General features: G+C 43.0%; 1 protein-coding gene across 2 annotated transcripts in view; it reads left to right on the top strand.

The window, feature by feature from the left end:
* Positions 1-767: 767 nt before the first annotated feature.
* The window catches only part of RICTOR (RPTOR independent companion of MTOR complex 2), a 1569237-nt gene continuing 1542432 nt past the window's right edge, over positions 768-27572 (top strand). For both annotated transcript variants that reach the window (XM_086960557.1, XM_086960556.1), the window contains exons 1-2: positions 768-860; positions 946-993. In XM_086960557.1, coding sequence (XP_086816683.1) covers positions 812-860; positions 946-993 — 97 coding nt within the window. In that variant the 5' untranslated portion in view covers positions 768-811. The remainder of the gene's footprint in view (positions 861-945; positions 994-27572) is intronic.

The raw sequence follows: 27572 nt of genomic DNA, 5'->3' as shown, positions 1-27572 counted from the left end.
CTATGTAGAATGTTAGATGGCTATCCCTGCTTCAATGATCTATGCCAGGAAAGGGAGCGTGATATGTGTCGGTAGTTGTTGAGAATAGAGGTATAGCAGGTCGTTTTTTCAGTACAGGTAAAACAATGGCGTGTTTTAAATGATCTCTTTATAAGGCGGCAATTCGGAAAACATATTCATGTATCACTGCAATGTTTGCTTTTACGTATTTGCATTATTTTGCAAAACGTGTTCTGGTCTGACCTCACCACTTCTCCTCGGGCCCATTTCTGTGTTCCATCTGCGTCCTACCTCGAATCATTTCTCAGATGTTTCACTCTTTTCTTCCCATTCCATTCAACCCGAGCTAAAAGATGGTTTACCCGCTGCTGGGTACCAGTCACAAGGTTACTCTATCTCACCACCGTTGCGTTCATTCCACCAGTCTCTCCCTCATCCTCTCAGTCTGTTTACTAAGCGCCCCTCCCGTTCTCCTCCCCGCTCCCAAGACACCAACAGTACGTTACCGCATCTACCGTGTTAATATGAAGTGACCGCTCCTTTAGAAGTTCTTCAAGATTGTTTGAAATCACATTGGTGCGCGTCAGTCGCCAGTCACGGTCACCACAATACACAACACAACTACATATACATCCGCTGTCAGGTGCTCCAATCTTAGCACCGCCTACTACACAACAGTCACACCAAAGAGTAGTAAGCCAAGCGTAAGATCCAACGCGCATGCGCAGTCATCTGCAGTAACGCATTCGTCACGTGACATGCGCTGTCCTACGTCGTTTCCTGTAATGGGAACTTGTCGCTATCGTGGAAGATGGCGCTCAGCATCCGCGCCCGATCGCTGAGGCATCCTCGGATCCGAGGTAAACAGTTGACAGCAAGAGTTCTCAGGTGCACGTCTCCTAGGCTACTATCGCTGCCACTAACCGGCTTATCTCTTTCCCGTAGGGCGAAATGACAGCGGCGAGGAGAACGTGCCACTAGATCTCACCCGAGGTAAGGGGGTCACCCAGCGGGCAGGGCGGGGGTAACGCCGGCCGGAACCGACCCTGCATCACAGAATGACAGTTTGTTTTTAACCTGAGTTATTCTATAAATGATGCGGTCCTGATGCTGTGCAGCTCTGTCTGGTTCCCATTCTTGTGTTATTGACGTGGTGGTGCCTGATGTTGTTGTCCTGTTGATGCCTGTGGTGGTTCACTCACATTGCCATTGTTTTTGCCCAGTTGGTGGTTTTACCTTGTTGGTTCACCGGTTATTGCTGTGATGGAGGCGGTATTGTTATAGTTATGACTGTGCATTTACAATACTCTAATGGAACTGTGTGTTGTTCTGATGGGAACGGCGTTGCATGTTACTATGCTGTAGCCTTGGGGCTTTAATCATATTGCTCATTTGGTGCCCTTGTCATTGCCACGTCAATTCCTTGTTTTTATTGCCCTAGCATTCCTCTGATATTGCTTCCACGGTGCCCATTTAATTGCGCACACCGTGCCCCTGTTAGTGAGTGGTCCTACTAAGCCTCCGCGTCCTGTGTTATTTTGTAGAATTCATATCCATCTGCTGCAGAAATGACAATGTTCGTTTCATCTCCTCCCTTTCGTCTGTAAAGTACGTTAACACTAGGGACTTTCGCAGGCGTCGCTGTATGTATATAAACTTAAACCATGAAAAACACCAAGCATTTTATTCAGCATAAATACTAGTGCCTGTGCTGCTTCAGTGTTACAGTTGCCACTATTACACCGTTAGTTTGTAGTTGCACTATCCCCAGTAGTCCCAATAGTGCGACTATATGCATTGCAATGTTAATGCTAGTACTTCAGTTCGTATTATCCCTTTTGCTACTAGTCCGCAATCTGCTGCTTGTAGTAGTGCACCTACTGTTGCTACAAACACTATTAACACTTCTTTCGCTACTACTGGAACTATTGGTACTTTTAATACGATTGATATCGAGGATAAAGTATCCCCTGCCGTACATTATAAGGCTGTTGCAAGTCACTGAGGAGTTTCATGACTATTTAGAGGAGCGAGTGAAGGCCGAGTTCCTTTATAAGGTTTGAAACTTCTATGTGACTTGCAATATCTTTATAATGTAAGGCATGTGACCTTTTATCCCACATACTGCATGGTCACACTATCACCTTTTCCACAAACCACTTAAATCGTTGCTGCATAGCTTTTTCATATGAAAGAGAAAGCATGGTGGCACACAGAAAAATATAAATCGAATCTCTGGTGCAAATGTAAACACGTTAAAAAGCTGTTTTCGTAATTAGTTATTCAAAATGTGTACAAACATGCATAAAGACTATAACTTTCCTATATTGACTCCAGGATTGCAAAAAATAAACATGTTGCCATAAATGCCCTTTCTGCTTGTCGCTACACAGAAAAAAATAGAAGTGAGAAAAGGCACGTTGTACTTTAAAGTGCTTTAATTATGCTTTTTACCTGACTTGCCTTTCTCCTCCCTCTGGCAGCAGGCATTGTGACAAACTAACTCCACTGTAATAAGTTATAGTTGAGTCCTAATGTAAATTCTTTCTAATCGGTGACTGATTGCATCACACGTCACCAATTATAAATAAATTAGAGACAGGGTTTTATAATGGAATTTCAGAATCCCGTGCATTATATAATTATTACTACTACAGTTCCTGTTTAACCCCTTCGCTACGGCGGCAATTCCGCCACAGCGCTAGGGGGGAGGGGGCCCGCGCGGCGCTCCCATGCTCGTGACGGAACCGCTCCGTCACGAGCCGCGGGCTCGCAGTGCTTGTGACAGAGCGATTCCTTCACGGCCCCCTCAATGGAACGTCCAGCGCAGGCGCGAAATCAGCACCGCGCAGGCGCGAAATCAGCACCGCGCAGGCGTGCCGAGCGGGCCGTGATGGAACCGCTCCGTCACCAGCACAGCGCGACCGAGGCTGGTGATTGAGCGGTTCCGTCACCAGCATGGGAGGGGTTAAAGTAGTGGTCTAACAACTGGGCATGCTATACCCAGTGCTACTTCTAACCAAAGCTAACACTAATACATGTGCCATCACTACTTTTTAACACTACTAGCTCAAATACTTGCAATTCTTCACCTATCTGTAACAATTGAAGTCACCCTGTTATTATTCCACCATAGTTATGTTCTTTTTACAAGCCTCTCACAATGTAACTCCACCAGCATTGCCCTGGTGCTTCCTCAATGATTACTCTGGCTCAGTCTCTGTTGTTGATCTGATGGTGCCTCTGGTATTTTATTTGCTTGCAGCAGTATTGTTCCAACTGATCATGAGCATGCTTTAATAGTTCTGGTGTTTTGGCTTTGAGAGTACAACGCTTGTTTTATTGCTTGAACAATGGCTGCAGGGAAGTGTGCAGATATACTGGATTCAGCAATTCTGCTGCTTGTTTCACTTAACTGAATTTACCACACTTGCTGCATAGTGCACCAATTGCTGTTAATTTTGCAGGGTTCTCCTGAACAAGATGTGATATGTGTTTTTGCTGTCCTTACTCTGCTATTGTTATTGGTCTTGACTCTTCTTAATGTTGATTTTGCCACCTCCCTCTCTACAGTGATCACTCCGTGTGGTTTTATTGCTAGAAAATCATGCTGAACCTCAACCCACCACCCTTCATCACAGTTCCGTGAAGTGGAGCACTGAACCTGTTCAGGATACCCAGCTTTTTTGGTTGACCCAATATGTTCCTTATAATGTTTGCTTAGGTGCATAGTCCTATATGAGTAACATTTCCATTGGAGAGCACCAATTCTGCCTGTTTCTGTCCTTTGAAGTGTACCTCAAATGTTATATGTAATCCAAGAAGCCCTGTGAAACGGGCTTAGACACTATTGTACAAAAGAGGCCAGCTGTGATTGGGGCTTGTCTGAATGAGGGGAAGAATTGGGGAGGGGGGTTAAAAAAGGGCCCTGCCCACTGATGCCTGTGACAGGGCAGGCCTCTATGAAGTACACCCCAAGTGGCATGTGAAAACTCCCACTGATCTGTCATGTAGTTCTTGACACTACAGCAGGATCGCAGACTAAGATGTCAACAAGAGGCCCACTGTGATGAGGCTGGGCTGACTGGGGGGGGGGGGGGCGGGGGGGGGTATGGAAAAAAGAAGGGTGCAGGCCTGGGTATTAACCACATTTGCTTGTGACAGGGTGGGCCTAATTGAAGTTAATCGAGCCCTTGTGGCCAGCCAACAGGCCAACCTGTTAAGGCAGCAACACCTCCCCACACTCAAGGCCTTTTGTCCCTGTCCTGAATGCAAGTTCACACCTATATAAATATTTACTGGATGGCAGCAGCGAGAAAGGAAAATGCTGATTTAACTTCTAGGGACCTCTGGCGGGCAAAGGTAATTTTTTTTCTAAAAGTTCCTCTTACAAAATATTTATTGCAAATCCAACTTCACCTTTGAATTGGGCTTATAATAAATATTTCAAATAGTCTATAAATGAAATATGTTGCAGCTTTTAGGTAGAGATAATATTTATTAATCTCAATATTGTATCCCAGTGATTTCCTATGTAACCGCATTAGACTTCTATATGTTCTACTTTGAAAAGGTATGCCCCCTGCCTTTTGGCCAATAGACCCTATGTGGGGTGACTTATTAATATTTAAATGAAAGGTTTACATCTGTCATATGGAGGTATTTTGACAGGTTGAGTTTCTAGTTTTAAAACTGCACAGCCAGTCTACACTGGTAGGCCTGGAGACTGGTTTTACAGTTATACTGCAGTGGATGTCAGAAAGAGTGCTGCTGCCATACTAGTGGCATTTAACCCCTTAAGTGCTGCTGACGGCCAATGGTTGTCAGCAGCGCTACCTTCCCATAGCTGCGCACGACCATTGAACGTCCATTCAGCACTAGTTCTAATGGACAGCGCAGCACTGGGGAGAAATGTTTACACGCAGCTAAGGTGTTAATATACAGGTTCTGGTTACACATGGTAAAATATACTAGGGACTTATGAGTAAATTAAATGTGCCCTGCAGGAGTATAACAATGTTACCATATTGAAATGAGGGGCACACGCACTTTACCACTGATTCGCAGGGATAAAGTGTACAGAGTTCTATAGCCAAGAAAAAAGAGTTCATCACAAAGACAAAAACAAATGATATGACCCTGCAGAAAGGGCACATTTTCCAAAAAGGTTAATTAACAAAACTCCTATTTGGCCTCAAACCTTTTTGTTAATATGTAGGACAGATTACTGGGAGAACTTAATACTTAATAAGAGTGGAAGATGTCTAAACGAACCTCTCCTATCCTTATAATGTCAGCCCCATAATGAGTATATATCTCTGACTTGCAAAAGCCAATAGTATATCAATTAAGAAGAGCAAAGGAGAAGATGGGCATTCTTGCCTAGTGCATTTTTCAATTTCAATCTGTGTTGATAAGTTGCCGTCAGCCCTCACCAAACACCTTTGATCCCTGCTTACATTTCTTGCACATTTTCTCAGGGAGCTGCTCTTTGTACTCTGGAGTTCCATTCACAACTCATTCCTTGCACCAGTTGACATTATTGCATTAGTTTTACACTGATGCTGACCACACTACCATGCTGTTGAACACATTTTATCTTTCTATATAAGCTTTTCTACTATTTAAGGAACATATTTCTGATCTCCCTGTAGTCATTGTAAATCTGTAATGTTAACATAACTCATTGGAAAAAATGTAATTAGCCTCACTTTCAGCTTCCCCTCTAATTACCAATCAGTGTTATCAGCAGCACAGTAAAATTTTCTTTGATACTAAAGCCTCTCAGATTACTCTTTCCATATTTTAACATACCAAACTTCCTTCTTGCATTGACATCTTCACTAGCCATTTTTATAAAAATAACGTTGTTTCACTGTAGCAGGGCAGTTCTCATTAATAATGAGTAAGGTGCTAAAGCTGTATATGCATCAATCATTTTTTATAGAAATTTTAACATGTTATACACAAGTCAAACAATGCATGTGATGACATTTAACCATTTACGTACATTGTAAGCTGCACAGTCCTAGTATGCATATTGAAGAAATAAAGTTATTACCTCATGCCATCAAAATGGTTTGAATGTCTTTATGCCATTAATTATCATAGCTGCATACAAGAAAAAGAAAACAATGAAAGAACAGTCCGGTGTAATTGAGTGCGGGAGAGAGACATTGTCACTATCCCAATTAATATCACTTTCTTAACAAAAACATCACTTATAATCTTGAACCTCATGAAGTTCCAGAGATGGATTATGGGACTGGCATCTTAGAGATTCGTCTCTTAACATTAAGGTGTCCATCTCAATAGCCACATTGAATATGAGGGGAATATTCAGATATTAGTATCACTGTCGAACACAGAGGCCCACATTCTGTTAAAGAGCTCCATTGCGTCCTGCACTCTGTGTATTTCTTCCTTATAAGAGGAAACATGAAATCTTTCAAATAATCACTTTTTGTGTGTTGGGGTGTCAAGATACATAGTTTGACTACTGCTAGTGAAGTAGTTATCAGTGCTTGTCAGGTAGAAGATGTATCTTGTATTGTCACAGCTTCATAGATAATTAAAAGATGAGGATTCTGCATTTAGACAATGTCTCTCAAACATCTGCTTTGTATGTAGAGATGTTCATCCATGTTAACAAGATATGACACAGTATCCACCTGATCACATTCCCAGCATTTTAGATCACGGTTCAATCCAGTACCGACTAGTTGTGTTGGGGTCCAGTACCAGTTGTATAGTTTGACAAATTTGAATTTCAATCTAGTCCTTGTAACTTCTTGTCATGTTTTTCCAGTAGCGCAGTGTTGTCCACTCTTCTTTGGAGTACTCCATTTCCTGTTTATTTTGCCTTTTTAAAAACTTTTTGTCACACTATTTAAGCTTGTTAAACCTTCCTTGTTAGGAACCCATTTTTTCATATGCACCTATATCAAGGAATTGATTAGCAGACACATCAGTATCCCCATCATACATACAGCACAGTTTTTTAATTGTCTGTTTTTACAGTCTTGATTCTTACCTATTCCAAATTGCAATATTAGCTCTTCAAAAGTATATTGTTCCCCATCTTGGAATATGTGATCTAATGTTTGGACAGCTAAATACATCTTAGGGACATTCAAGAAATCTGACCTAGAAATGAATTCCGTCTTTGCTTACTATTGGCTTTGTGGTTTGAAACTCAGATTTTCTGGCTTTCTATTTGCTGGCTTTATTTGCTTTACGCAATCCGCTTGAGTTCGTCCCTCCCATAGCCTGAACCTTGTTTACTGTATTCTTTATTAAACTTGCTTTGTGTAAACCAGTCTTTAAATCCTGTTCTTATTTTGTCACATTTGCTGTGCATTCAAAGACAGGGGTCGAATGTCAAGCTCTCTTTTCTGGGGAGTTCTTTCTTTTTTTCTCTGACTTCAAAGTGAGAGAATTTATTAAGTGCGCATGTAAGAGCAGAGGGTGTAGGATGTTGTTTTTTTTTTCTTCGCACACAACAAAAAAAAACTTCTATAGTTTCAGATTATATCAGAATTAGTACAAATGAAGGACTTTTTGTTTGTAATTCTGAAGTGTGGTGGAAACAAATATTTGAATAAGACCCAAACACATCAGTACACTAGGTGATGGCATTTGCACACATTTGTGCAGTAAAACCGTATTTCGGTGCAAATGATGTGGTTATTTCAATTGAAAATATATTGTTTGTAATGGCAGTGCGCTACCACACCGTGCATACTTCTACACTAGGCCCTTCCACTCTATGCAACACCACTCCATTCTACTGCATGCCACTCCCCTCTCCCCATTCTACTTGATGCTACTCCAATCTACGCCACTCACTCTGATACAACATGCCAATTCACTTTATGCCCCTCCACACTACTTACCCTACTCCACTCTACCCCACCCCAGTCTACTCCTTTCTATTACACTCCAATGTACCCCAATCAACCCCACCCCACAGCACTTTGCTCAGATCTACCCCACTCCACCCAATCTACTTCACCACAATTTACACTCCAACCAATCCCACACACTCCAATCTACCCCAATCCACTATGATCAACTCCAGTCTATTCCACACCACTCCAATCTAGCCCATGCCACTCAGTCTGCACATAGGCGTGGCCTATTGGCTTTGCCAATGCTTGTTTTCCAGTAAATGGCATACCACCAATTTGTACGTCCTTTTATTCCATATTGGATAATCTAATCACAAGTGTGGGTTTACCTTTATGGATTGGTGCACTGAATACCCATTCATCGCCAAAGCTCAATGTTATTGAGTTAATTTTTCTAGGCAGGGCTTTGGTGACTGCATATATATACTTTGCTCAAAAATGTTTTGTTAGTATCTCTGTCTCTAGCTTGGACCATTTGGGAAGGGATGAAGAGGAATTTATTATATGCAAGTTGAGATAAATGTTAGTGTTAGACTGTGTGGTGTGCCTCAGTTTGTGGACGTCTAAGAATTCTTGCTGTTGTGTGTGTATTACTGTTTTGCTGCTTTCACTTAATCTATATCCCCATTTTTATATAAAACGTTTAATATCTGTCTATTTTACACACCACCTGAAGGGGAAATGAAAGTTGAATCATGATTATTCTGTAATTGAACGGGGTGTGGAATTTCATCAATTATCTACTTCCTAAATCTCCTGGTCCTATAAAAAAATCTAAGGCAACAAATTATGGCAGCAATTTCATTATACAAGAGCTCTGATAACAGCCTCGCTGATTATTTCAGAGCAAATACTATAGCAGGTATTGAATAGTAGCAATTTCCATATTTTGTCACCTATTTGCAGATCTACATACTGGGAGTGGAGGTAGTAGTCAGCCAAAGTTCCAGGGTTGGAATGCGCGTTTGAGTCTGTGCAAACCTACTAACTTGAATGTTTTAAGGGTTTTCACCAGCTCTTCACAAATGTTTACCTATACTGATAAAGGTTAGAAATGTACTCCTGACCAGGGCAGAAATGAAACTTTTCCCAGTGTTGGTAAAAAAGTGGTTATAGGGAAAGTCAACTTGCAAAGGCTCAACAGATTTTCGCATGAGCAAATCTACACATGTAAATTTGATCCTTATAAAATACAGTTCACAATTATTGTCTTGGAATACGATTTCCTGGTCTATTTCTGTAAATTCTTGTGAATTCATGAAATACATATATCTGCTCTAATGAAAATACATTCCATGGGTGCACTTCTGTGACTTTTTTTATTATTTATAGAATTCAGCCCCTAATTAGGTAAGGCGCTAATCAAGAAGATTTTTTATTAAAATTCTCTATCTGCTGGCTTCAGTGAGTAATAGCATTATGCTCTTTCATAAGGAGCATATCGTCACACAAACTAATGTCGTTCAGTGCCAGGAACTATTGTGGCAATATGTACTTTTTGAGAAAAAAAAACATTGTTGCTTTTTGCCAATGTTTGTTACAATGGTGAGGGCCTGGCAGCTCCCACAATGAAGTTTTACAAAAGCTAAGGCAAAACAAGAAATGCATTGACACAACTAAACGACTGACCACCAATGTCCGACCTAGTGGCTTTGCCAATACTCAGTTATTTTGATGTTTTCCATAATCCTGTTGAAAGTGGTTACACTGAATTTTCCATTATGAATATTTTTGGGAAATATTAGCACGCAGCAACACATTTTACTAAATGATGCTTCAAAGAAATTAGAAATGGTACCTAAAATTTCACAGTAGTTTAGCAAAAGTTTTATTTTCCTAGTTTACATTTTTTAGCATTTTATTTTGAAAGAAAAGAATCATCAATCTTGTTTTCAAGCTTCTGCAAATATTTGCATCTAATCAAAGAGCATTCTGGGAGCATTATATGTAGCGTCATATTGTTAAACTTTGAAAATGTGTACACTTTTTTTTCTTTTTTTACTGGATGCACTGACGTTGCACTACGAGCGTAAAACATTTATTTAAAGTGCTCACCCTAATAATAAAGGTTTTTCATTAATGACCCATAAGTACAAGCTCAAATAGCATTAACACAGACCCAAATATCACCTAAGCAGCAGATAATTCCCTTCCCTGCCCCATAATGTGGTACTATAAACTGGCACCTAAGGGGTTGTGCTGCAGGTGGTAAGGCCTACTTGTGGTAATGACAAAACAAACATGAAAACTTGTTGTCCATGACCCCAAACAATAGGTCCTGGGCATTGGGCTATAGGAATTCCATACCTCTGTTGAATCTAGGCACTATCATCATTTTGACCAGCTCTGTTAATTCCCAGAAATATAAGTAATGGGTTTTCTACTTTTGAAAATTCAAGTTAATTTGTTGGCTTATTGGGTTTAGATTATCAGTGGCCATTTTTTGTAGGTCAGCATTGATCAGTATACCTAGATATTTAAGATTGCTCTTAAAATAGTTACTTTCAATGTCCGCTGTAGTCATATATCAGTACATTGTGAGCTCCTCGCATTTGAACCAATTAATCTTGTAACCGGGTAAGGCGGTAGATGTCTCAATCATTGACATCAATACTGCTATTGAGGCTTTAGGAATCTTTTAGTTGAGGAGAGTACCATTTGCATTTGATAACTTTTGATCCTCCTGCAGTTGTGTGGATCCCTGTAATGTGATCTGCCAAGTTAATAGCTTGGCCAATTGTTCCAAGGCTAATATAAGTATCAAGGGAGAGGGATGAGCAGCCCTGCCTTGTCCCCTGACTTATTGGGAATGGTTTGGACAGAAGTCTCCATGTTACCTAGGCCCAAGGAGATCATCGAATCCTGGATATGAAACGTGAGTCTGTATTGAATCCCTATAATACTCTAAACAAGTAGTCTCCACTCCGTCTAATGCTTTCGCTGCATTGAGAGACAGGGCCCTTGCTGGTTCCTGTGAGTTTATTTATTTATAAAGTAGCTTTACCAGCTAACCATAATATTTGTGGGGAAAGCACAGAGCCTGCATTATCTTTTCTGTATTGTCGTAAATGGTACCAAAGATAGGACCTAAGCTTCGTTTTCTCTAATGGCATTTTAAATTGCGTCAAGTTTTCACTCTTGGAGAGGTTCTGCCAGTGTTGATTTTCAACTCAGTCAGAGCATAATCAGATAAACAGTATTCCATAATGTCATATTTCAGTACTCTTAGAGGGCCGGTTTTGTAATTTGGAAATAGAGTACACTAAAACTCATGTTGTGCACACAAGATAAAAATGTTTATTCCTCATCTTTTGGATATAATAAACGCCATGCATATACTAGACCATAATTTCTGTCAATGTTGTGTAGCAGCGCATTGTCTGCAATGTTCCCTATATCATGGCCAAGTTCTATATATGACAGAGTCAAGGGTTAAGTGCCAATCACCTCAATGATTGTGTAAGTGTTCCCAGGTTCCTCTAAACCATAGTTAAGGATCCTACAGAAAGGGACCCATAAAAAATTAGGAGTATATACAGAACCAATAATTAAGACTTCGTTATCAATCTTCACCGTAGTAAATATGTCCCAACCTTGTGCGTCGTGGCGTATTTTAGTACAGTTAAGGTGTTTCATGAACTTTATGGCTATGCCGCTGTTTTTTGATGAATTGAAATTAAACAGTTATGTTAAGATCTGATTCTGTATATTTACAGCCTATGACCGTTCCAACCCAGTCCATTGAGTTTGTCAGTTTCTTTTGGGATGAGTTGTTTCATATAATAATGCTACTTGTGCCCTTTTTGTGTCCAAATAACGTAAGATGTTTTTATTAATGTGACGTGTTAACTCTTTGACATTCCAGGAAATAATTTTTACTAGTGACTAACATGTCCTAGTCCTATTTCTGGCTGATTAGTCATGTGTTTGAATTCCCTCACTGTTCACTTTGCTTTAATGCAGTTGTACTTCTGCTGTAGTAAATGTGAGTTTGTAATAGGTGTAGTGGCTAATGATTGATGGAAGTACATTATAACAAGGACCACCCTATATGCTCAATGGGACAGAGGTAAGTATGTTATATATGTACAAAGTTCCGTGGGCATCATTTAGTGGGTGGTAATCACACTCTCAATAAGATATTTCCATACGTAATGCAGTTACTAATACAATATAGAGAACATTTCCTAATTACAACACCAAATAAGAGATCTGAGAAGTGTTTTCTTTGTTGAAATGTATTCTCAACAAATCTCCGTAATCCTCAGTGTGCTTATTATACACAAAGCGCAGGCAACTCAGTGCTCAAGTGGATGTTGCAATAAATAAAGAACGAACACTAGACACTGTACAACCCAGGCTCATCCGTTAATTTACAAAAGAAAATATATTGACAATTATTGCACATTCATAGTAATCGTAATCCAAGTATGAGCTATGGATAAGAAATATGTTGAGGTTTCGACCCTGGCTGACTTGAAGGGTCTTCTCAGGACTTAGGTGTTTGGCTTAAGACCTGTGAGAAACGGAGATAAAAACCCAGCAGCCACATGTTACTTCGATCTATCTCTCCAGGGAAAGATGTGGGTAGTATGCCCCAATGTCAAAATCACTCACCAATGAGTATGTATCATATCTCATTCGGACACTTAACATGCATTAAATAGCTTCATCTCTAGATTGGAGCAGATCGGGGGCCTAGTGTGTCCACCCTGTTTCAAGTATCTAAAGGAATCCCTCAATGTATATGATGCACATTCATAATAATCATAATCTAAGTGTGAGCCAAGGATAAGATGTCGACGTTTCGACTGGCTGATTTGAAGGGTATTCTTAGGACTAAGTTGTTTGCCTTAAGACCTGTGAGAAACGAAGACGGAAACCCAGCAGCCACAAGTTACTCAAGATATCTCTCCAGGGAAAGACGTGTGTAGTATGTCAAAACCACTCACTAATGAGTATTTCACGTCTTATTAGGACACTAAACGTATATTCATTACCATAATCTCTAGATTGGTGCAAACCGGTTGCCTAGTGGGTCCAACCTGTTTCAAGTTTCAAAAGGAATCCCTCGATGTACATGGTTTCCTATGGAAAAGGTGCAAAAACGGGGGAGAAAAAAACGTATTTTAAAAGTAGGATTCACTACCCTTGAGAAATTACACGTTTCTCATAAACTGCTGTCTGAGTGACGTGCACATACTCTGCATTCTATATATTTACGAGTAAATCCATCCTCCAAAAGCACATGTAGAACATGAACACACGGGTGCCCGAGTTACTCAAAACAAGGATGGTATTCCCCAGTCTACGGAAACCCTCTATCGATTCCCAAATGATCCTGTGATGCGTGTGGGTCCAAGTATATCATGCATAACACATCAGGGGTCCTACAACCACCTACATTGCAACATGTACCTTCTCCAACATACATGAACTCACTATTAGGTTACCACAGCCGTCCCCCATGGGCCCTCATGGACAATCTCCCGAATGGGCAGTTTTTACGTCTACGTAGGAGCTTCAAACGGAAAGAAGATTTTTTTGTCTGAGGGGCAGAATGGTTGAATATGAAATCACTTGAGAAAGGCTACACGAGAATGATCATCTTGAGGTCCTTCAAACGTGCTTGGTTTTGCCCCAGGGAATGTAAACTCATACCTAGGCCCAAAGAAAACATTAGTAGATTATGATTATTATTAATATGCATTAATTGCCAACATATCTTCTTTAGTAAATTAACGGATAAGCCTGGGTTGTACAGTGTCTTGTTTTTGTATTTTATGTATTGCCACATCCACTTGAGAACTGCGTCGTTTGTACTTTGTATATAATAAGTACACTGATGATTACGGAGATTTTGTTGAGAATGCATATCAACAAAGAAAACTCCTTCTCAGACCTCTTATTTTGTGCTGTAATTGAGAAATATTCTCTATATTGTGTTAGTAACTGCATTAAGGGTGTGATTCCCACCCACTAAGGGTCCAGGATAAAGAAGGAATATCTCTGGAAAAGTGGCTTGCAGAACATTCACGTGTTGTATCGCTATGCATTTTTTGTCAATCAGTGGCAGTTTACTCAACGCTAACTTAGTCTACTCTTAAGGTAAAATGTTTCGTTCATGTGATCTGAAAAAATAGTCCTTTTTTGGGATAACACAAATTCTTATGCCTTGAGCTGATGGGAACTTCTGAAATCCCTGCTGTTCTTCTAACTGTTATGTATGTATGTATGTATCGATGTATGGGAGAGACGCTCATTTTATCTGCATGAGTGACAGGGTGACCTTGTATGTCAGGGGGTAAAAGCATATTTTTATGGCCGATTTCTAATCCTATAGGGTGTTCTGTATCTTTGTTTTGTTCATATTCGTTATCTGTAATGTTTCTCTGGACTCTATCAGTGTAGTTCTCATCCATAAGATATATACATTTTTGTATTTCCATTAATAATATCAGCACAGATTGTCCTTGATATACCTTGCTCTACCATTCCCGTACCTATGAGAGATATGGGTATTTGTAGTTTTATACCTTTAGATTCTTATTGAGCAAAAATCAGAAAAATATAACAGTAAAGTATATCACCCTTCAGTGGAACTTGCGATGTAGTCTTTCTATTCCAGTGGATCCAGTTCCTTCGGGTCCGTGTCTGCTTTCAAAGGTGACCTAGATTTATGTCTTTCACAATGCAAGGATTCTACTACACTCTGCAGCCCATCTCTTTCCAAATATCTAGAATTCTGTACATTGTGCCTTTGATGATGTTGACACATTTATTCCATCTGACTCCTTTTCAGATTCTGTCATCCATTTTTTAAGATTTCATTGTTTCCAAGTAATATTCCAAGTAGGCAAGTTCTATAAATTCTATCGTGGTATTCTCAATTGTTATTATCATTGTTGCCAGATTAAGTAGATCGTATCTTATACCCTCTGCAGTAACTGAAGTGTCATTGTCAGAAATGTAATCTGGTTCAAGTTAAGTTCTGCAGAGAAGCCCTCATTTATATATATTGTGGTCTTCAGATGTTTATGGCCCATTCATTTTTTGCTGTGGCAACAACTTGTCCCGCCTGCTTGTGTTGCAGTAAGCAAACAATGCGCCTGGATCCTCTGGACGTGGCTTCTTTGGTGCAAGAATTAATGCTGCACATGTGTAACATTCTAAGGTCGGGGTGAATTCTATTTTTTAAAGGCAGGGAAAAAAAAAGTCTGAAAACATTTTCCCATTGTCCTTTTTGAGGCCTTCAGGAATCCCCTGAAAATTCAATCACTCAACAAAATTTGTATAGCGCCTACTCACCCGCAAGGGTCTCAAGGTGCTGAGAGGGGGGTGGGGGAGGGGAGTTGCTACTGCTCGAACAGCCAGGTCTTGAGTTGTTTCCTGAAGGTGAGATGGTCCAGGGCCAGCCGTAGGTGAGTGGGGAGGGAGTTCCATGTCTTGGCCGCCAGGTAGGAGAAGGATCTTCCTCCGGTGGATTTGCGAATTTGTGGGACGGAGGCGAGGGCGAGGCTGGCGGATCGGAGCTGGCGGTTGGGTGTATAGAATGTGAGGCGGTTGTTGAGGTACTTCGGGACTGTGTCGTGGAGAGCCTTGTGTGCGTGGGTGAGGAGTCTGAAAGTGATCCTCTTGCTTACGGGGAGCCAGTGCAAGTCTTTCAGGTGTGCAGAGATGTGGCTGTGGCGAGGGATGTTCAGGATGAGTCGTGCAGAGGTGTTCTGTATACGCTGGAGTCTTTTCTGGATTTTGGCTGTGGTGCCAGCGTAGAGGGTGTTCCCGTAGTCCAGACGGCTGGTGACGAGGGCCTGGGTGACCGTCTTCCTGGTTTCGGTGGGGATCCATCGGAAGATCTTTCAGAGCATGCGCAGGGTGCTGAAGCAGGAGGACGAGACGGCGTTGACTTGCTTGGTCATCGTGAGGGAGGAGTCCAGGATGAAGCCCAGGTTCCGTGCATGGTCCGTTGGCTTGGTTGCGGTGCCCAGGGCAGGGGGCCACCAGGAGTCGTCCCAGGCAGAGGGGGATGGTCCGAGTTTCAGGCGGCTGATCTTCATCCATTCTGCGACGTCTTTCATTCCTTCCTGGAGGCTGTCTTTGGCGGTGGCGGGGTCGTTGGTGAGGGAGAGGATCAACTGGGTGTCGTCGGCGTTGGAGATGATGTTGAGGTTGTGATGGCGAGCGATGGCTGCGAGAGGGCTCATGTAGACGTTGAAGAGGGTGGGGCTGAGTGAGGATCCTTGCAGAACGCCGCAGATGACTTCGGTGGCCGCGAATCGGAATGGGGGGAGGCGGACTCTCTGGGTTCTTCCGGCGAGGAATGAGATGATCCACCCCAGTGCCGCTCCTTGGAGTCCGGTGTTGCTGAGGCGCAGGGTGCGGTGGCATACGGTGTCGAAGGCTGCTGAGAGGTCCAGGAGGATGAGGGCGGCAGTTTCCCCGTTGTCGAGCAGGGACCTGATGTCATCGGTGGCTACGATGAGGGTGGTCTCGGTGCTGTGGTTTGCTCGGAAACCGGACTGTGAGGGGTCGAGGGATCCGTTGGTCTTGAGGAAGGCGGAGAGTTGTCTGTTGACGGTCTTCTCAATGACTTTGGCTGGAAAGGGAAGGAGAGAGATGGGGCTGAAGTTCTTGAGGTCCGTGGGGTCCGCGGTGGGTTTCTTCAGGAGGGCGCTCAGCTAGACATGTTTCCAGCTCTCCGGGAAGGTGGTGGATGCAAAGGAGCTGTTGATGATGTTCTGGAGTTGGGGTGCGATGATGGAGTCTGCTTTGTTGAAGATGTGGTGTGGGCAGGGGTCGGTAGGGGAGCCGGAGTGGATGGTGTTCATCAGTGGGGTGGTGTCTTCGGTGCTGACAGGGGTACAGGTGCAGAGGGTGGTGGTGGGGGGCGCTGGATCAGTGGTTGGGGGCGTGGTCAGCGCGCCGAAGCTGTTGTGTATGTCGGCGATCTTGCGGTGGAAGAACGAGGCAAGTGAGTCGCAGAGGTCTTGCGAGGGTGTGATGTCGTTGTTGCCGGCGCTGGGGTTGGAGAGCTCTTTAACTATGCTGAAGAGTTCCTTGCTGTTGTGGGTGTTGTTGTCCAGTCGTTCTTTGAATGTTGTCTTCTTGGTGGTGCTGATCAGCTGGTGGTGTTTGCGGGTGGCGTTCTTGATGGCTGTCATGTTTTCTGCTGTCTGGTCGTGGCGCCATTCTTTCTCGAGTGGTGCGGCAGGTTTTCTTGGAGTTTTTGAGGTCTTGGTGAAGAAGGCCAGTGCCCTTCTTTCTCAATCTGTCAAATGTATTATTTTTTTGTATGTGGTCCACACATCCTGACCCCAATCCAGTGTAATTCTATGTGATGTTTCCAGACATATGTCAGTCTGATCTAATCTGGTTCAGAAAGTGGTCAAGTCAAAACGCATCAAGCTGTTAGCTGTCTCCTCCTTCTAGTTAACTCTCCGGTGAATTAAAATGAGCTCCTCGTGCTGTGATTTCATATATTGAACTGACAGTGGCAGTGTCTGTGTCTGCCGACCCCGCTTAATGCCAGGTAAAGTGGAAATATTCTGCTGATGCTGTGTTGCTGAAACGCTAAGCCCAATAGAAACATTTTAAAAACGCTGATTTTAAAAGCTGACAGAATTGTATAATTTTAATTGTGTTATAGTTGACCTATAATTATAATACATTCCTTCAGGGCTTAGACGCTCTCCCTAGGCGTTGCCAGGGGTTAAAACTTATGTGTACACACAGCGCTCTGTGTTACAGCCCGCCCGCCCTGGTCCGACTCGGTATCCAATACCGTTGAGCGGAGGGCGGGACAGGTACGAGCCTGAGTGACACACTTCCGCTTTCCCGCTGTAGCACTGAGCGGTTAGCGCTCTAGCCTTGCTGCAACTGGGGCTATTTAGGCGGCGAGGAGGCGAGGCAAAATGCGGTAAGGCTGACAGTGGCAGTGTCTGCCGACCCCGCTTGATGCCAGGTAAAGTGGAAATATTCTGCTGATGCTGTGTTGCTGAAACGCTAAGCCCTATAGAAACATTTTAAAAACGCTGATTTTAAAAGCTGACAGAATTGTATAATTTTAATTGTGTTATAGTTGACCTATAATTATAATACATTCCTTCAGGGCTTAGACGCTCTCCCTAGGCGTTGCCAGGGGTTAAAACTTACGTGTACACACAGCGCTCTGTGTTACAGCCTGCCCGCCCTGGTCCGACTCGGTATCCAATACCGTTGAGCGGAGGGCGGGACAGGTACGAGCCTGAGTGACACACTTCCGCTTTCCCGCTGTAGCACTGAGCGGTTAGCGCTCTAGCCTTGCTGCAACTGGGGCTATTTAGGCGGCGAGGAGGCGAGGCAAAGTGCGGTAAGGCTGACAGTGGCAGTGTCTGCCGACCCCGCTTGATGCCAGGTAAAGTGGAAATATTCTGCTGATGCTGTGTTGCTGAAACGCTAAGCCCTATAGAAACATTTTAAAAACGCTGATTTTAAAAGCTGACAGAATTGTATAATTTTAATTGTGTTATAGTTGACCTATAATTATAATACATTCCTTCAGGGCTTAGACGCTCTCCCTAGGCGTTGCAAGGGGTTAAAACTTACGTGTACACACAGCGCTCTGTGTTACAGCCTGCCCTCCCTGGTCCGACTCGGTATCCAATACCGTTGAGCGGAGGGCGGGACAGGTACGAGCCTGAGTGACATACTTCCGCTTTCCCGCTGTAGCACTGAGCGGTTAGCGCTCTAGCCTTGCTGCAACTGGGGCTATTTAGCCACTCGTCGGGAACAAGCGCGCAGCGATTGCGCGCAGGGAGGCGCCTTTGACGCGCCGAAGACAAGCCAAAGACCTGCCCGTCTGCGCCCGTCCGCGCCAGGACGCGGCCAGGGGCCATGGCGGTCTCACCAATTTCCCTGCTTGTCTCGCTCCCTGCCAGGATTACCTATTCAGCTCAGGTAATTAGGGATCTACAGACAGTCGATTGTCATGGAGATTCTAACCTTGTAGTAGAAGGGCCTTTCACATGCCTATACTGCAAATCTCAGTTCACTACTCTGAAGGGAGAAAGTCCTGAAAGATGTGTGAAAACCCATACACCCTTTTACAAAACATCCAAAATTGCTGGTCACAAAAACATCCTCTGCAATGTACGCTCTCTACCTAAGCATACCTCTGAAATATGGGACCTTATCTCCACTAATGGGCCTGACTACTGTTTCATGACTGAAACGTGGCTTAAACCCTATTCCACACCCTCCATTACATTGGCCATTCCTTCGGGATATAAAATGATCAGATTAGACAGACCTAAGAAAATAGGTGGAGGAATTGCTATTGCTCATAAAAATAATATCAACTGCTCTGTTTTGGCAGAACTCTGCACTCCAGACATTGAATTGCTGATTTTTAAAACTATTCATTCCACCAAACAAACCAGATTAGGTGCCCTGGTTTATCGTCCCCCTGGACCAAGCTCTAACTTTGTCAACATACTGCTGGAAAATCTTGCGCCATATGTTCAAAAAGACAAAGAATTCCTGCTAATAGGTGACTTCAACCTCCACAGTGAACTCACAAATTGCAAAGAAGCACAAGCATTTCTCAATGATCTCTCTCTGCTAGGTCTCGAACCACACAATGTGGGCCCAACTCACGTGGCCGGACACACCCTAGACCTTATAATCACTAACTTCCCCAGTGTTACATGCCTTCCCCCTACACAGGTCAGCTGGACTGACCATTTTATTCTTGAGTTTAATACTCCCTACCCAGTAATCACTATTCTCAAATCTACCAATATCCCTAAAGTACGGCGGCAATGGCACAAAGTTAATGAGACCTCCTTTGCAGAGAAATTTGTTCAACCCTTCCATATGATTCCTGAAGATATCAACAAAGCTATTGATATATTCAGCAAAGTCACTAAAACTGTCATAGATGAGATAGCCCCCTTAAAACAATTTAGACCCCGACCAGCCAAAAAACAAGAGATCTGGTTCTCTGAAGAGCTCAGGAATCTAAAGAAAACAGCCAGGAAATTAGAAAAGATCTGGAGATCTACCCATCTTGTAACAGATAGGAGACATTACTGGGACGCATTAAGTATATATCATAAAGCTATTAGAACGGCGCGAAAAACCCATATTACCACCCTTATTACGGCTGCAGACAACTCCCCCAGAGTATTATACCAGGTCCTGCACTCCTTTACTAATCCTACAGTATGTGAGAGTCTAGACACTTCTTCACAATTACTTTGTGATAATATATCTCAATTTTTCTCTAACAAAATAGATCTCATCTATGCGAAAATAGTCAACTCCAACAACAAGTTGACTACCAATGCAGTCTCTATCTTTCAGGATTCAGAGCTTGATAGCGGCCCCAATACCTTAGACCTCTTCCCCCCCTATTACTCCCAAAGAGGTGTCTCTGCTCACGATGCAGATTAAAAGTGGAAGTCCTGATGACATCATCCCGGCAAGACTCATGCCCACCTTGCTCGGAATTTTATCTCCCACCATCGAAAAACTTGTCAACTTATCCCTCTGTACAGGCTCTGTCCCCAAACAGTGGAAACAGGCCTTAGTTAGGCCAATCAGGAAGAATACCACAACTCCGTGGACTGATCTATCAAATCTCAGACCTATCTCGTTGCTACCATTCCTGGGAAAGCTCACTGAGAAATATGTTAATCGTCATCTATCCTGCTACATTGAAAAAGCTGGCGGCCTAGACTACTCCCAATCTGGGTTTAGGCCGAAACACAGTACAGAGTCCACCCTCCTGTCTGTCACTGACGACCTGCATATGTTTCAGGACAAAGGCTACTCAGTAATTTTGGTGTTATTAGACCTGTCAGCAGCGTTCGACACCGTGTCACACAACATCCTCATTGACCGGTTGTCGAACGTAGGGATTAAGAACAAGGCCCTAGCTTGGCTAAGGAGTTTTCTTACCGATCGCACCCAGACTGTCACCATGGGTGAATATCGATCAACTGAGGTAGAGATCACGAAAGGGGTGCCACAGGGCTCCTGTTTGAGCCCAACACTCTTTAACATCTATGTGGCACCCCTGGCAAGAGTGATGCACAAATTTGGTTTCATCCCCGTGTCATATGCGGATGACACGCAGCTCCTCTTTCCCTTTCAAAATCTCACCACAGAAATAAGAAACTCCTTCTCCGCTGGCATGGAAGCCGTCGCACAGTGGATGTCCACCAACTTCCTACAGTGCAATGTCAACAAGACGGAAGTAATGCTGTTTGGAGATGCCAAATTACTGTGGATCCCAGACTGGTGGCCATCTGATCTTGGTACTGTTCCGGAGCCCAAACAGATCGTCAAAAATCTGGGGATTCGCCTTGATCATGACCTTTCCCTCAAACAGCACAGTAACATGGTAGCCGCCTCATGCTTTCACACCATCAGCATGATGCGTAGAATTTTTCCCCTGTTACCGGATTCCTTCAGAAAAACCCTAGTGCAAGCCCTTATACTGAGTCGCATCGACTACTGTAACGGATTGCTCCTCTCTGCTAATGAAGGAGTTCTGGACAGGCTCCAGGTGGTCCAGAATACGGCAGCTCGCCTTGTCCTTAACGCCCCCCCTAGAACAGCATCAAAACCTCTACTACAGAAACTACATTGGTTGAGCATTCGACAAAGGGCCAAGTTTAAGATATGTTGCATTATCCATAAATGCTTAAACGGACATGGCCCCACATACCTGGAGCAGAAATTCACCCCCTACACTCCCTCCAGATCCTTGAGATCTAGCGAAAATTTTTTGTTGACAGTACCTCGTGTAAAAAAAAAACAGACACGGAGGGAAAGCTTTATCTGTTGCAGGGCCCACACTGTGGAACAAACTTCCTCTGGCCCTTAAGCTCTGCACAGATCACTTAAAATTCAGGAAACAACTAAAAACTCTGCTGTTCACTGACAAAATCTAGTCCCTGCCCCTTCATCTGCATAAATATTGAAATTCTATTTGGTATCACAGCGCAGAGATACTCCGGTTGGAGTCGATTCCAGCGCTATAGAAACCCATAAATAAATAAAATAAATAAATAAATATTATTATCTTCACATTTACCTTGGTGGTCTGTGTGTTCCCTTGGGAGGTTTTCGTCACTGCCTCTGGAAAAAACCTCCAAAAAACCCACCAAAAACTATTGTCTCAAGGTGCAGTTGTTCCCCATGGTGTATGTGAGTTGGTTGTTCCTGCTTCCAGTATGGACTCTACATATCGATGTGTCTCTTCTCTTTGTTTTACACCCTATTTTGTGGCATCTTCTAAATAGCAGTTTATTGTCACATTGTGTTAGGAAACAAAAGGGTCCCACATCTCACTCTCGCAGTTGTGCCTGCTGTTAAGGGATGGCTCAATCTCTCACTGTATTTATTTCAGTAGACTTGCAGATATGCAAGATGCAATAACGTGACCAGTATTGGTAGAGAAGTCCTATCTTTTGAGTTTGTGTGCAGGATCTTGCATCAAGTACCGCATCCTTCTGCCTCTGTATTTATCGCTTACATTTCTTAGTTGTGTTAGGCTTTGTGTAGTGGATTTATGATCTCCTTCAGTGTTAGTCTATTTTGAGAGCAGAGTTTAGTGTGCGTGGTGCAGATTTTGTCCTTCCTCCAGGCCCCTCATGTCCTTCCTTCACCCCTACAGCTATCCACTGGCTCTTGTTCCCACTCCACTCCATTTTGTCTGACTCTCTCCGGCTATGTAGGTAGATGTTTCAGGTCGCAAGTTCTTCAGAGTACCATGTTATGACCACTGAGCTCTAGGGACCACTGAAGCGTTTGTTTACTCTTTGGCGGGTGCAGGTAGTCTGTCTTTTGCAGTGATGCCTTCGTCTCCTTTCAGCTGGTGACGCAGGCCAGTGCCGGCTCACCTATGCATGCTCTTTTTGCCTCTGTGAGACAAGGTTCGCCTCAGTTCGTTACCCTATGCACATATGTAGTAATGTACTTATGTAAGAATATTGCTAACATTTATGAGGCTGCACAGTACAGATCCTATCTTATTCTTCTATGTTCTTTTAGTCCAAGTTTGTGTTCTGGATCGTGCATCAATTATTGCACCCTTCGGTTTCAGGAATCATTACTTACATTTCTTAGTTGTTTAAGGTCTCATACAGTGGGATTCAATAGGATGTATTACCCCCATTGAGAGCGCAGGGTTTGCTGTCTGTGGCACAGATTTCTTCCATGATCCTCGCGCTCTTCCTTCACTTCAGCACCTGCTAACTCTGTTTGTACTGCTCACTCTTCTCCTAACTCTTTTCGATGTCAGAAGTAGAGGCTGGCAGCCAGCGAAGTGCTCCAAAGGTTGTGCTGCAGCCCCTGAGATGTAGGGAGCTAAGCACTCTGGTTTACTTGTGGAAGGATGCCAGTGGTCTTTCTTTTACTCTGTCCACGTTATTTTTCCTCCAGACCATTAAGGCGCAGATTTGCATCGGTCACACCATGTGCACTTTCTTTGCCTCTCGTTGGATATGGTTCACATCAGATTGTTCCCCCTTAATCTTCAACAACAGTTGCCGATATTTTTAACTTAAATTTGCAACGATATCCTGCTGAAATATTCCCTTGGAACAGCTGGCACTATGGAGAATTAAATGGAAGCAGCTATCTTGCTCAGAGGCTGGGCTCTGCCCTGGGTATACATTTTTTTTACTTCAATTCTTTTTATTGAAGATAATCAGGAAAACATATAGAGAGAGTGCAATAATCTTTTGGACATCCACCTTATGCAACTTGCAACGTTGTCATCATAATAGGAGTTTAGGCCCTAAACAAAGCCGCATAAAATTCGTAGCCAGGAAGACCTCTAGGCATTGGATCAGCAATACAATAGGATAATAAAACAAACAGGGCGTGACAGGGCTCACACATGTAGTGAGTAGGAATAAACTCAAATTAAAGAGAATGAAAAAATAGAACGGAAGAAGAAATCAAACTCAGGTAGAGGGTGCAGCAGTATGAATTATGTTTGTTCCATGGGAGGATATAGGCGTGGGGATATCTCAGGAGGGAGCTTTGGCGATTGTGTATAAAGATCTGGGTAAAGTGAATCTATGGCACTATGGGGGAGAGCCAGCCTCCCTACCGCGCCCCCTTCCCCTCTAAGGGATGGGAACTGAGGGACCAGGGGAGATGTGCTTGATAATTGAAGAGCTTTGTGTCGGGCGGTATGAAATAAGTGTTCCAATCGGGAGAACTAATCTACGAGGGGCTGACAGATGAGAGCACATTTGTTCTCGGTGTGTGTTACCCTGTGGGATAGAAGCTCCATGGATATGATATGCTAAAGACCATTAAACCATGGGGCGATCGGTGGTGCAGTAGGTTTTTTTCTTCAGTGGAGCGCAAGTAACTGTTTAGCCGTGCCTAACATTTGAGCTATAAGACGCAAATCAGAATGTGCCATTGCTGTCAGTGTTAGAGGGCGAATGCCGAGTATGATGTTGTTAAGAGTTCAGGAGAGGGAAGATTATGGTACTTTTAATGTGACTCAGGACCTCTTTCCAAAATAGGGTAAGGAGTGGGGATGACCACCAGATGTGAAAGAAGTCACTGGTTGCTGATCGGCAGCGTCAGCAGTGAGGAGTGTAGTGTAGTTCCTATGTTCCCAATAGGCTCTGCGCATTGGAATAATATATCCTATAGATTTGACGTAGGACTGAGGTCAACTAGGTCTCTATCGAATATACTAAACTCAATTGTGTGTGTGCCAGCTAACTCGGAGGTCACTAGAAACTTTCTCGAATACACAAGAAGGGATTAGTTTCTGACAACCGCGTAAACATTTAAACAAAAGAGGGTACGAAGTTCCTAGGTGAAACAGTTGGTCACCATTGAACTATCATGACAAGTGCTGTCTGGTAGGGTGTTGCAGGGGGTCAGTAAAAGGAGGGAGGTGGTTCTCCTTTCAGAACTAGGGCTCTTGCACACCCAGCAAGCTAGGTGTCATGCTTCATCATATAAGCCTGCTCCTCGTTGGGCCGGCGCTGCAATGCCCAACGGGCACCCTTAAAGGGGTTCTTTGTCGGAGAGCTTTTGTTCCTCGCCGTAAGGGTGCAGTGGGTGTTAGGGGCCTAGTTATGTGAAGATGTGCGTGGTGAAGTTTAAAACAGGTCAGAGTGTCCTAATGTAAATTGTATTCTGCCAGGTACCCTGCCTGAATAAAATAGTTAGGGAGGGGTAGCGTATTCTGTTAATTATGTGACAAAATCCTACTCTACTACCAGATGGTCGACATGTTTCCCGCCTTTGGTGTATCAAATAATGATCCGTGGCGATTTTTCAGGACCGTGAACTTACAATATTATTGCATAGACTATCTACATGACGCAGCGGAAAAGGTGCAATGCTACCTGTCACTGTAAATCATCTAGAGACTTGACTGCTTGGGAAGTCAAACCACCTAAGATAATCTAAAGTGTGGCCTCATCAGGTGCAATGGACATAGTGGACTCCCAAATGTGGTGTCACTATTCCTAGTGTGGAACTGTCTGCAGACCTACCCGGTCCTCCGCTCGTCAGGATTTTCTCAAATTATCCCTATTCCTGAGTTTATACCTCCTTTCAGAGGGCTCGTTTTGAGGATACCTACCTCTTGAGAATGCTGCTCTTTAGAAGTTTGTTTAGTTTTCTCACACTTCTTTTTAGGAGGAATAGGAGTGTTTTAAAAAAAAAAGACCTTTTCAGGACTTTGACAGTTGAGGTTTGACTGGTTTCCCACCCAAGCTGTCTCTTCCTAATTCTTCATAGGATTTTTCAATTATTCTGGCCAGTTCATGTGGTTTCTCAGTTATATCAAATTCGCTTCACAGATGCTGCTTCACCTTTAATATTAGCTAATATTATTGTTAAGACCTGTTTGAAATCTTTCACTAATTTCATACCTAGATTTAGAGCAGGCTCTGCCCCGTATTCATTTTGAATCGGTTTCAGGACGTCTTGTATTACCTCCATAGATGGAACACCATGTGTTTTGGTGTAGATTGCAGCAAAGACTGAACCCCAAGTGTCGCAGTCCTCCAGATGTGGTGGGATCCCCATTGATAAAACAGATTGTTAGAATTCTGTGTTTCTCATGAAGGGTAGTATCAGGAAATACTGCCTCAATTTGAGTAATTTTTTGAGCTACCCAGAATGGAATTTGTTCCTGTTTTGCGGGTAATTTACCAACGACTGAGTGTAAAGTCTGTGGTGTAATTCTATTTGTGTTCCCCTGGTAAGGGGTGTGTTGTGGAATTCTTATTGCCGTTTGGACCGTGAAAGTCCGCAGGACATATTGAACCAATTGTCTACAAATTTTTATCAGCTCTTTTAGTTGAACTAATAGTTTCTCATGTGACATTTCTTCAATGGCAGGATGTGGTATATAGCTGGCTAATACCGGCCATGTTGCTCCTGGTCTACCTAGTGGACCAAGCCTGGTAATGTGATGTATATGTTTTAGGGGGCCTTTAAACCAGAGCACATGTTCTTGGTATGTTAATGGAATTGCAGTAACCTTGAAAGGAATGTATTCCTCTGGTGGTTCTTCTTCTTTGTAGAAATGAAACACTTGTTCCTGCTTCCGGGAAGACTATCCATGAATAGAATACCTCTGTCTGATGATATTCATGTGCCTCTATCACAAAAACTACCCTACCACCTCTTGATGATAGGCCATTTCTTATAAGTTTTATAGCGATGGCTTTCCTTAAAGTTTCTGGAATGCTTATAGCATCATCGTCAGTTTCTTGGAAACCTGTAAAGTTTAAAACTTGTACGGCTTTGTTGCCTGTAGCTCCACCGTTCTCGGTGTCGCTATCCGTCATTTTGTTAAATGAAAGTTTGCAAAGCAAGTTTCAAGGAAACAAAGATAAGGTGCACAATATTTTGGAACACTGTATCCTTCAACGTTGAAAAACCAAAAACTAATACATAGTATTTTCTGTCCTACTCGGCTATGGCGGATATTATCCCTTTACCCACTCCAGACATCTTTTGGAGTATTACGGAAAATGGGGTCTCTGTGAAAAGCACGACTGAGTTACCTTGGTATCTAGCGTTAAATTAGTGCCTTACCAAACGTTGGGCGCCATGTAGTGTAGTTCCTACATTCCCAATAGGCTCTGCACATTGGAATAATATGTCCTATAGATTTGACGTAGGAATGAGGTCAACTAGGTCTCTATCGAATATGCTAAACTTATTGTGTGTGTGCCAGCTAACTCAGAGGTCACTAGAAACTTTCTCGAATACACAAGAAGGGATTAGTTTCCGACAACCGCATAAACATGACCACTTTGTTTCTCAAGAATAAGAATATATCTCTAGTCGTGGAAACAATAGATAAGTATTTCACTCAGTCAATCGTTTATGTTTCGTTTCTACAGAGTTGCAGAAAAATAGTGAGACGGGCGTTTACAATAAAATGGGTTTATTGAACAGTCTTTCTCATGCAAGAGAAGTGAACTGCTACAATCGTTATGCACACAGCAAAGTATAATGCGTAAACAGTAATATGAAATATTACTGTAAGAGCGTTGTATGGTTTCTAAGTCATATAAATATACATACATAAATAACATTGACTAAAATACTCAACTGGTGCTGCTAAAATACGCCTGCCCCAATGTCTAGTACGAGGGAAGCAGTAAGTATTGCGTA

Source organism: Lissotriton vulgaris, chromosome 3_1 (assembly GCF_964263255.1).
Source record: "Lissotriton vulgaris chromosome 3_1, aLisVul1.2, whole genome shotgun sequence".
NCBI lineage: Eukaryota > Metazoa > Chordata > Amphibia > Caudata > Salamandridae > Lissotriton > Lissotriton vulgaris.
This window is presented reverse-complemented; position numbering and strand designations above follow the sequence as displayed.